This window comes from Terrapene carolina, unplaced genomic scaffold (assembly GCF_002925995.2).
Source record: "Terrapene carolina triunguis isolate 2854851 unplaced genomic scaffold, T_m_triunguis-2.0 Scaffold15040, whole genome shotgun sequence".
NCBI lineage: Eukaryota > Metazoa > Chordata > Testudines > Emydidae > Terrapene > Terrapene triunguis.
In genome coordinates this window covers 1-11,943 of record NW_020679391.1, presented here as the reverse complement: position 1 = coordinate 11,943, position 11,943 = coordinate 1, and the positions used below count along the sequence as shown (strand labels likewise).

Genomic DNA, 11,943 nt, shown 5'->3' with positions numbered 1-11,943 from the left:
TTTTGAGCCTTCCATCACCCTTGGGTCCCATTTTCATGCTTTTCTCTCCAATCACTAGAGCTAGAAACTGATTTTTGTTTTAAATGAAAGCTGAGATTCTCACAGAATCACATGCCTCCGGGAGCTGGGGCTTTATGAAAAACACATAGTAGCTCAAGTGTTGGCACCCTCTGCTCTTTCTGATCATTCAATCTGCTCCTGGGATTGTCTATTGCAGAGAAGTTCTCCCTGGCTGGCTCCCCGCATCCCATGGTGGGGGTAGTTGGCCGGGATGTGGTGTTACCCTGCCAGCTCACACCCCCAGCCCGGCTTCTCGGCATGGAAGTGCTGTGGAGGAAAATTGAACCAGGATTTGTTCTGATTCATGAGTACTCAGAGGAGGGTACCCAGGGCCTTCCAGGGGAGGGTTACCAGACGCGGACGGAGCTGTTCCCGCAGGAGTTCAGCAGTGGGAACGTCTCTCTGAAGCTGAAACGGCTCCAAGTGGCGGATGCTGGGACATACCAGTGCCTTGTGAGGAACCCAGAATGGACCCAGGAAGCCACCACTGAGCTACAGGTCGCAGGTGAGACACGGAACTAGGGGGCAGCCAGAGCCTCCTCTGCCACTGGGGGTGCCCCTGCACTGAGCCCAGCACTGCAGTAAGGGTCTTATGCTGTAGGGAGTGGTGTGCAGGACTCGGTAGGGGGCCCTGTCCCCTGACACTCAGCACTGACCCCACTGTGGTGATAGCAGGGTCAGTGCTGCATTAAACAACCTCTTTTAAATGAGACATAAAGCTACGACTCAGCTCTCATGCTCATTGCGGTGCTGTTTGAGGGAGTGGGACCTTTACCTCCATGTTCTGCCCAAATCCCAGCTCAGGTGATAATGAAATTTGACTTCCCTGAAACTCCACCTGCAGTGTCCAAGGGCTGGGATATTGTTTTTTATTCCCTGGACACTGACCCCACATTCAGTGCTGCACAAGGGCAGTGGAAGGGACGGTCTCTGCCCATTGAGCTCACTGAGTAACGTAGCCCCAGTCAGTACAGTTCAGAAACATCAAGCCCCTGGTGAGGGGCCCTCCTGCGATAATGCAGAGCATTGAGGTTGTTTTAAATCATCTCCCATCTTTGGGGCTCCTAGTCCAAAGGCTCCGCAGGACACGTCTGCTTTTAGGGAGAGATTTAAAGGAGGGGAGGGTGGTTGTGTGCAGCACAGGAAGAGGGAAATCCAAGCACGAGGGGTGGCTTGGCCTGGGGCACCATTAGCAGTGCGGGAGAAGGACACCAGAGGGGACAGTTATTAGAAGAGTGGCATAGGAGGAGTCGTAGCAGTGACGTAGGCAGGGTCACTATTCCTCACCTTCTGCTCTGTACCAAAGTGCAGTGATCCTGACAGCTGCTGGGCTGCACCCCAGATGTAGCTGCATTTCAGCAGCGGGTGCAGTGATCTCTGTGTAGCTGTATAAGCCTTCCTCTGTGAACCTGCAAGGCTCAGTGCTCTATGGAAATGGAAGATGATATTATTTAATTTCCCGAGTCGTCAGGATGAGGGATCCCAGGGAGGCTTTGCACATATGGGAATGGAGCTTTCCAGCCACAGCCCCCTATATCCAGCGGTATCTGAGGACTCACATGGTGCTACCAAAGACACGATTTTCTGATACACACACTCTTTGTCTCCTCGCAGCTTTGGCTCCAGTGTTGATTGACGTGCTGGGCCCCCGGGGTCAGGGGATCGGGCTGATCTGTAGATCCACAGGCTGGTTCCCCAAACCCGAACTCCAGTGGGTTGGCAAGAATGGGCAGAACCTGATGATGGAGATTGTGACCGACATGACTCAGGAAAGGGAGAACCTGTATAGTGTTGTGAGTCACGTCACTGTCACAGAAGGAGAAGACAATGGAGACATCAGCTGCATAGTGCGGAATGCCCTGCTGGTGACCGAGCGACAATCGGCCATTCACCTCTCAGGTGAGTCCCCCCGTGCAGAAGGGGTTGTTGTTAGTGCTGTGGAGAATTGTTAAAGTTGCTAAGTTATTACTGCTGCTAGTGTTGCTGTTCTGGGAGCTCCGATGTCAGCTGCACCAGCAGACGGTGCAGCGTGTTAATTCAGCCGACCCTGATGTTATTCATAGGAAAGATCACAGGCTCAGTTCAGTGGCGATGGCACTCAGCCAGGTTTATTGTGGACAAAGCCTAGAGCCCTGTAGAAGCCACAGTTACACTAATGCATGTATGCCTACAACAAGGTACCCGCTCAGCCTGTGCACCAGGATGCTGTCCCCTCAGCTGGACAAAGATGCCTCACTTATCACTTCTCCTTTTAGACACTGATACCAACAAGTTACGTATTACAGTCCAGATATTGTTAGTTATCACCCTTATCCTTGTACCTGCCAGCTGGAACAAAATATCCTCATCCATTAACCTGTCATCCCATCCTTATCCTACAAGGGGTCTGTGTGTTCCTGTACCATCTCTTAGGAATGCATTTACATAGTTACTTGAGAGATCTGTGTGTTTTTGTACTATCCTCTTGAGTCAGGAATGTGCTTACTTGGTGCTAGCTAATAGCTGGTGTATTGTTATTTTTCCAAGGCCAGGCCTACTCTGGTTCACAGCCTTTGGTTCACACTTTTAGTTATACCTAGGGCTCCCACAAGACCTACAGGGGTCACCACGGGAGTGCGGGGCCTGGAATTGCACTCAGCTGATGCCTCTTTCTGGGACTGAGACAGGAAATGTCCTTCTAACCTGATTTGTGGGGCCATTATGACGGAGGTTTCTGTGATATGGACAATCTGCCTGTCAGGAGCTGGGGCTGAGTCTTGTGAAATGAACTTGATATTGTTCTTTGAGGAGATGTTGCGTTTGGTTGATAAAGGTAACTGGGATGACATAATAGATTCAGGGTGTGTCTACACTAAAAACACTACAGCTGCAGCTCTATGGTTTAAACACTTACTACAGTGACGGAAGGGGTTCTTCCATGGCTGTAGTAAATCCACATCTCCAAGAGGCAGTAGCTGGGTTGACAGAAGAATTCTTCCATCAACCTACTGGTGGCTACACTGGGGGTTAGGTTGGCTTAAATACGTTGCACAGGGTATGAAATTTTTCACAGTTCTGAGCGATGTAATTAAGCCTACGTAATTTTGTAGTGTAGACCAGGTCTCAGACTCCGTAAGGGGTTTGACTTAGTCCTGCATGAAACTGAGAAAAAAAATTAGCACTGTACAAACTCAATGTAGCCCATGCTATATGGATTAAAAACTGGTTAACTAATAGATCTCAAAGTCATTGTAATGAGGAATCAGCCTCAAATGGGGATATTTGTAGTGCTGTCCCGGGGTGATCTGTTCTGGGCCAATGCTATTCAATAGCTTTATTGATGAGCTAGAAGGAAATGTAAAATCATTGCTGGTAAAATTTGCAGATGACCCAAAAATTGGTGGAATGGTAAAAAATGATGGGGACAGGTCAGTAGTGCAAACTGACCTGGATCGTTTGGTAAGGTGGGTTCGTTCTAATAACATACTGTCAGTGATCCACACTTGTGCTGTGGCTCCAGCGGAAATCCCATTTTGCCACACATGCATTTCAACATGGCCAAATGCAAGGTCACACATTTATTAACAAAGAGCGTAGGTCACACTTACAGATGGGAGACTGTAACCTGGAAATCTGAAAAGGACTTGGATGTGAGCTCCCAGAGTGAATGCAACCCTTGCATGTATAAATGACAATATCTATCAGGAGAAAGGAGGCAACATTACCTCTGTGTGTGGTGTTAGTGTAATGCCAACAGACTCTGGTTGTTGACAGGCAGGATCGAACTTGGGGCCTCTGGAGCTTAGTGCATGAGCCTCTACCACATGAGCTAAAAGCCACCTGGCTGTTAGCTAAAGCTGTCACACAGACTCATTTTATCTGTCTCTCAGTGGCCTTGGTGCCACTAGATGGGACAGAGCACCACACCCAGATGGCATGTGGGTTACATAAGCAAGACCACTATGGATACTGTGTCCTGTTCTAGTGCCCACACTGTCAGTTGGGGTAATGACAAATTGGAAAGTGCTCAGGAAATAGCTACAAGAATTATTAGAGGTCTGGAAAGCTGCCTCACAGTGAGAAATGTAGGAGCTCAAGTTATAGAGCTTATCCAAGGGAAGGTTAAAAGGTGACTTGATCATGGTCTGTAAGTACTGTGACAAAGTTCCTCCTCTATCTTGGTGGGTCCTGCGCTTATTGGCGGATTTTCTTGCCTCAGAGATTCACCATGTGGGTTGGGGAACAGCCCAGAGACCTTCCCCTCTGGTAGAACCCACAGTCCAGGTCAATTGGGAGGTTTGGGGGGAACCCGGGCCCGCCCTCTACTCCGGGTTCCAGCCCAGGGCCCTGTGGACTGCAGCTGTCTATAGTGCCTCCTGTAACAGCTGCATGACAGCTACAACTCCCTGGGCTACTTCCCCATGGCCTCCTCCAAACACCTTCCTTATTCTCACCACAGGACCTTCCTCCTGGTGTCTGATAACGCTTGTGCTCCTCAGTCCTCCAGCAGCACACCCACACCCACACCCTCACCCTCACACTCTCACTCTCAGCTCCTTACACTCACACCACAAACTGAAGTGAGTTCCTTTTTAAAACCCAGGTGCCCTGATTATCCTGCCTTAATTGATTCTAGCAGCTTCTTCTTAATTGGCTCCAGGTGTCCTAATTAGCCTGCCAGCCTTAACTGATTCTAGCAGGTTCCTGATTACTCTAGTGCAGCCCCTGCTCTGGTCACTCAGGGAACAGTAAACTACTCATCCAGTGACCAGTATATTTGCCCTCCACCAGACTCCTGTAACCCACTAGTCTGGGTCTGTCACAGTACCTACATGGGGAGGAGATTTCTGACAGCGGATAGGTCTTTAACCTAGCAGACAAAGGCAGAACAAGTTCTGATGGCTGGAAGTTGAAGCTAGATAAATTCAGACTAGAAATAAGGTGCAAAATTTTAATATTGAGGGGAATTAACCTAGGGAGTTGGTGGATTCTCCATCACTTGGGCTCTTTCAACCCAAACTGGATGACTCTTTCTATAAGATCCGCTGTGGCTGGACTGGATGCAGAGATCACTGTGGGAGGGTCTCTGATCTCGGTTATACAGGAAGTCAGACTAGATGATCATAATGACCCCTTCTGACCTTAACATCTATGAATCCATAACACACTGAGGCCAACTGGGAAAACAATTGTTCTCTGCTGAACTTATCTGGACTGGACGTGGTGACTGAGAACTGGGAGCTGTGTGACAGGGACCATCCGAACAGCCAGGCAGTGCTGGGCAGGCTGGGCAAGGAGTCTCTGACTTTTAGCTTGTAACAGGAGGCATAGGTATCAACTTTCTAGAGCGCCGGTGGGTGCCCGCGCCCTCCGCCCCTTTCCCGCCCCTGGCCCCGCCACAACTCCACCCCATCTCTGCCCCCATTCCAACCCCATCCCCAAAGTCCCTGTCCTAACTCTGCCCCTCCCTGCCCCTATTGGAGCCCTTCCCCAAATCCCAGCCCCGGCCCCGCCTCTTCCCCCAGCACACCGCGTTCCCCCTCCCTCCCTGCCCCACGAATCAGCTGTTTCACAGTGCAAGCGCTCGGAGGCAGGGGGGAGAAGCAGGACACGGCGGCGCACTTGCGGAGGAGGTGGAGGCAGCGGTGAGCTGGAGCAGGGGGGCGGGGCAGGGCCATGGGGAGCTGCCGGTGGGTGATGAGCACCCACCAATTTTTTTCCATGGGTGCTCCAGCCCCAGAGCACCCACGGAGTCGGTGCCTCTGACAGCGGGAGGGATTTGGGCACAGCAGAGTCCTGGCTCTTGGAACTTATGCTGCGCTGGCTTCTCCGGTTTCAATGGCTCCCATTAGTGGCTGCGATTTGAGCCTGGAGGGGACATGCCCTTCAGTCCTGGGAATTTCTGAGGATCTCTGAGCAACGACTCAGCTGTCAAGCCACGTGGCAAACCCCGTTCTCCAGCTCCAGAATGGAACCATGCTCCTCACACTCTGTGCTCTCTGTTTGCCAGGTGACGTCTTTCCCCGTGTTTCTCCCTGGCAGGCTGCATTCTGGGTGATGTTCACTCTGATTCTCATTGCTGCTGGAGCTTGTGCATATCTTGGATACACAGGTAATGGGAATGTGTTATTTGCATGTTTAGAGCCTGGTCCTAGAGGGCACTGGGGTGGGGTATGGGAGAGTCTTATTGTTCAGATAGTTACCTTGTTTTGATTTTAGGAAATAAACCAAATAATCACACCTGGGTCCCCGGCCCTGTCAGGGTTCCCTCCCCACTCTGAACTTTAGGGTACAGACATGGGGACCTGCATGAAAGACCCCCTATGCTTATTTCTACCAGCTTAGGTTAAAAACTCCCCAAGGCACAAATCCTTCCTTGTACTTTGGATTAAGTAACGCTGCCACCACCAAGTGATTTAAACAAACATTCAGGGAGGGCCGCTTGGAGCCCTACCTTCCCCAAATATCCCCCCAAGCCCCTACACCCCTTTTCCTGGGCAGGCTTGAGAATAATCCCCCAAGCCCCTACACCCCCTTTCCCAGGGAGGCTTGAGAATACTCTCCTCACCAATTAGTCCTGGTGAACACAGACCCAAACCTTGGATCGTAAAACAATGAAAAATCAATCAAGTTCTTAAAAGAAGAATTTTAATTAAAGAAAAGATAAAAGAATTTAGAATATAGAAATTCTCTCCTCTAGGCAAACTTTAAAGTTACAAAAATCAAAGATAAGCCTCTCTCTTCTTACAAAGGAAATCACAAGCCAAAATAAAAGTAAACTAACACATTCCTCCTGTTAGTACTTACTAATTCTAATGGAGTTAGATGGCTTGCATCCTGGGTCTTCTCCAGCAAAAGCACACAGAACAGACAGACAAAAACTTTCCTCCCTCCCGGACTTGAAAGTATCTTGTCCCCTTATTGGTTCTTTTGGTCAGGTGTCAGCTAGGTTATGTGAGCTTCTTAACCCTTTACAGGTAAAAGAGGAATTAACCCTTAACTGTATATTTATGACAGGCCCCACCTGTATTAGTGTATTGCTCAGTGTTTCCCCTTCCTTCCCTCTCTCACTGTCATGTCTGATTCTCTGTCTCACAGTGAAGCAAAAGGTCTCTCAGGAGAAACGCTCTAAAGAGGAAGCTCGATTATTTTATGGTAGGTCTCCTGCTTGATCTCTTATTGTGTCTATTGAGAAGCATGAGCTTTGTGACTGCTTGGTATTACCTGTGGGCTCCGTGCAATGAAAGGGATGGAGCCAGGTGGTCTTTGCCTAGTGGTTCCTCATCTCCCCCACGTTCTCATACACACTGATGGTAACAGGTTGGCAAATGTGTATTTTGCAGCAGATACCCAAGGGTCTGTGCTTGTGAGATTCCCTGCGTGTGGGGGCGGCATGGTGATGGTTTGCAATGACAATTCTGGGTCAGATTCTATCCCACCCACCCTGGGCAGTTGCTCAGTGATACTATTCTATTTAAAGGAAATGACACTGAAAGATCCATAGAATCATAGAATATCAGGGTTGGAAGGAACCTCAGGAGGTCAACTAGTCCAACCCCCTGCTCAAAGCAGGACCAATCCCCAACTAAATCATCCCAGCCAGGGTGTTGTCAAGCCTGACCTTAAAAACCTCGAAGGAAGGAGATTCCACCACCTCCCTAGGTAACCCATTCCAGTGCTTCACCACCCTCCTAGTGAAAAAGTTTTTCCTAATATCCAGCCTAAACTTCCCAGACTGCAACTTGAGACCATTGCTCCTTGTTCTGTCATCTGCCACCACTGAGAACAGTCTAGATCCATCCTCTTTGGAACCCCCTGTCAGGTAGTTGAAAGCAGTTATCAAATACCCCCTCATTCTTCTCTTCTGCAGACTAAACAATCCCAGTTCCCTCAGCCTCTCCTCATAAGTCATGTGCTCCAGCCACCTAATCATTTTTGTTGCCCTCTCCTGGACTCTTTTCAATTTCTCCACATCCTTCTTGTAGTGTGGGGCCCAAAACTGGACACAGTACTCCAGATGAGGCCTCACCAATGTTGAATAGAGGGAAATAATCACGTCCCTCAATCTGCTAGCAAGGCCCCTACTTATACAGCCCAAAATGCCATTAGCCTTCTTGGCAACAAGGTCACACTGTCAACTCATATCTAGCTTCTCGTCCACTGTAACCCCTAGGTCCTTTTCTGCAGAACTGCTGCCTAGCCATTCGGTCCCTAGTCTCTAGCAGTGCATGGGATTGTAGCAGTGCATGGGATCCCTGAATGCAGTTGAATGCACAGAACACAGGGAGGGTCATTAACCACTGGAACAAGCTCCCCAGGGCAGTGGTGAATTCTCCATCACCTGATGGCATCAGATCCCGACTGGCACCTTTCTGGAAGATGCTGTAGCTAAATCTGAGTTCTTGGGCTCAGTGCAGGGGAACTGGGTGAGATTCTCTGGCCTGTGATACACAGCAGGTCAGAGGAGATGAACTAATTAATCTACTTGGCCTGAAACTCTATAAATCGAGCAATAGACACAGCAGCCAAGTTCTTAAATTCCATGTGTCTAATTTATTCCACTGTGAGCTTTTCAGTATTTAAGAACAATATTGGTTTGCATTGTGATGGTGCTGAGTGGTGCTGACCCATTCTGCTGGGCACTGCACTCACATGCAGGGAAATACAGATGAAAGGTGCAGAGAATGGGTACAACATGCCAGCGCAGTCACTGGGGTTCTCACGGCAATCACAGCCCGGAAGAGCCCTGAGGATCCCCCTCTTTCATCTCCTTTGCCCTCTGCCATATCCCCTTGTGGCCACCATTCCCCCAGCTGGGGATGAGACTCACCTAGCAACCAGTGCTGTTCTGTAACTAGCCAGAGGGGTCGCTGAGGAGTAACTGCCCCCGCCCCATGGTTCTACTGGCTCTGCTGCACCAGCCCAAGGCCTGCGCTACACACAGCCCTGCACCAGTTTAACTCAAGGAGTGTTTTGTAACCTAATTAGTTAAGCTCGTGTCAGATTCTATGTAGATGAGGGCTAAGGAGTGAGAGACTCCCCCAGGTCTCTGGTGTGTTGGTGCATATCACTAACTGCCAGCCCTGCTCCTGTCAAACCTGCCGGCTCCTGCACTGGGGCTGGGAGTGTGGGTGTGGGATGTCTGTGACTAACCCCAGTCATTAGGGAGTGTACAGCACCACCCAGTGTGTGTCTCTGGGTCTGACTCTTTTCTCTTCCACATTTCAGAGCCTGCAAGGACTGAGAAGACAACCTTGGAATCAGGTATTTTGCTAGACCCCTAGTGAATGTGTGTCTGCGCTTTCACACTATAATGAGATGGAAAAATCACCACATGCGCTGTATGGACTTCAGTCACCTTCATGATCATTTCCCCCTGCCCTGGAAACAAACACTGCAGAGTTTGTAGCTCACATTTCAGTATCATCCGAAACAACAGAGACTGAATTTAATGCATGTGGAATGGTGGGCCTCAGGCTGTGTCTACACTGCCCAACGGTTCAGATTACAGGGGTGTGAATAGGAATATGCATCAAAGTGCTGCCCTGTAACAACTCTGTGTGGATTCCGTGGGTATGAACTAAAAGATTCTTAGTTAAAAATTTAATGTAGGCCTAACTGAAGAGAGACAGTTTAGTGTGTACCGGCAGCATCCACATGTGACGTCCCAGCACAGCACTTTTGTGCATGCTGCAAATCACTCTCCTGTAGGCTGTGTTGCCCAGGGTCATAAATCCAAAGCAGTGGTAACTTAACTGTTTCACTACAGGTGGTGTCAGGAATAAATCAATGGGAACATAGCACTTCCAGCCAGGGCTGCCGAGAGCAGGTTCGGGCCCCGGTGAAAAATTTTTTCCGGGCCCCTCAGCAAGGGCGGATTGGCTAAACAGGGCCGATGAGAGGAGGAGGAAGCCGGGGAACCTGGGCCTTGGGGCCCTTTCCGGACTGCCGGGCCCCGGTAAGGAGACAAGAGGGGTGGGAAGCCAGGCCCCGGGCCCCCTTCCAGACCGCCGGGCCCCGGTAATTTGTACCGGCTTCCCCATCGGCCCTGATTCCAGCTGATGAAAGCTTGATACAAATAAGTGTGCTCTTATCTAAAACGACTATTTATTAGATTTAAACACACACAAACATAGGTTTAGAACATCCCAAATAATTGTCTACAATCTGAGATGGTATCGAGTAATTAACAGCAGGACAACGATGGCCAGTTGCTTCCAAGCCGGAGAGTAGGATGTCAGGAAAAAGTCTCTCAGTATAGCTCCAGAGAACTGCTCCAAAATACATTCTATTATCTAGTCTTTTTATAACTGGCTTTTACAAAACACACAGCTCCCAGTGACCCTTTCTGGGTCATCACTTCTCCTCACTTCAATAAACTACTTATCACTAAAACATTCCTAACAATCTTAGCCATAAGAAGCTTCTGTATCAAAGACGCCCAAACTCAAGGTCTCCATCCACTTATTTTATTTCAGTCCCATAGTTTGTTGACTCTTTCCTCCCCTCCTCCCTTTCTAATTAGCAGAAACATAAGCCTGCAGCTAGTATTTGACCTTGCCTCCAAAAGCCCTGCTTGTCCAAATTAACTCTTAACTATGTGGTGTTCTATTTTATTAATTCCTGGTGGCTGAATGCACACTCTGTGGCTGTGATTAGCTTACTCAAGTTCTGGGGTAACACACTCCTCAGTTCCGAGGTAACAGCCGAACAATGGGGCTCTGTAGACAAAACCTTAGTCAGGGGCTGGGCAAACTTCCTCCGTGCAGGTCTGTGGATTTATCTCAGTTCTGAACTGCAAAATCGCTGCTATGCCAATGCTGGACTCCACAGTCCTGTCCTCTTCCCCCTCCCCCCGAGGCTAAGCCTTGGCTGCGAATGAAGACAGAGTCTGTGTATGGGCTCGGTGAGGTGCATTCTAATGGGCCCCACCACCCACATTGTTCTCACAAGAGCTGGGGCAGAACCTGACCCCACATCTCTAGCAGCGGACAGTAAATCCACTGCCACACAGCCCCACGGAGCTGTTCCCAAGTTCCGCTCCTGCCAACCACTGACCCTAGAGTTACACACTTGTGCAAATCAGCAACACAAAGGGATTGCCCAGCACATAAATGGGAGGTCTGAGGTTGGGTGATGGGCTGCAGCAGTGCAGGCCTCTCTCTATGTGATACATGTTCTGTCAGTGCTGTCAGTGCTGGGGGGTGCTGCCCCTAGTGGAAATTTGTGGGCTGTGTTTAGGCGCTGCTCTGGGACCTTGTATGTTGTTCATTAACAACAGTTTTGTCTGATATGTCCTGTCAGCTCCGAGACCCTTGGCGCATTGGGTCCATCTACACTACAGGAGGAAGCGAGCTTCCCAGCTCGGGTAGCCAGACACATGCTAGGTACCGGAGGTGGGGGGTGGGCTCAGTGTACCTACCCGAGTGTGTTCCCAGGGGGTCCGAGCGGGTTTGTACTTGAACAGCCAACCCAAGCTGCTGCACCTGCTACCCCCAGATACCCGGCTACTTTTAGCGCACTGGCTCAAGCAGAGCTAGCGTGTCTCTGTCTGCCCAAACTGGGAAGCTCACTCCCGGCTGCAGTGTAGACGTTCCCAGAGTTTGGAACAGCCCCATGTCACTCTGCTCAGAATAACCACACTGAACCCACAATTATCTCCTTCTCTTCTCTCCCCAGAGTGCCAGGAGCTCCGTGAGAAGCTTGGTAAGTTCATCCACCTCCCCACTAGAGCCCCTGGGCGGCGGCTCCCAGCCACACACGGTGCTGAGCAGATACCGAAGCACCAACACCGCAGGGCAGGGCTGAGTGAACAATTTGGGCCAAAATCAGAGTCACATTAGAATCACACAGTCCCTGTCATAACTATGAAGGGAAGGGTAACAGCTCTCTGTGTACAGAGAC

At 49.8% G+C, this 11,943-nt stretch overlaps 1 protein-coding gene across 1 annotated transcript; it reads left to right on the top strand.

Annotated features, from left to right (window-relative positions):
* Positions 1 to 306: 306 nt before the first annotated feature.
* LOC112121596 (butyrophilin subfamily 3 member A2-like) lies at positions 307 to 11,745 on the top strand (the record flags this gene model as incomplete). The annotated part of the gene is made up of 6 exons (XM_029913929.1): positions 307 to 565; positions 1,675 to 1,988; positions 6,082 to 6,151; positions 7,138 to 7,194; positions 9,908 to 9,997; positions 11,719 to 11,745. Coding segments are annotated over exons 1-6 (805 nt in total), but the record flags the coding sequence as incomplete, so codon positions are not given.
* Positions 11,746 to 11,943: the final 198 nt, after the last annotated feature.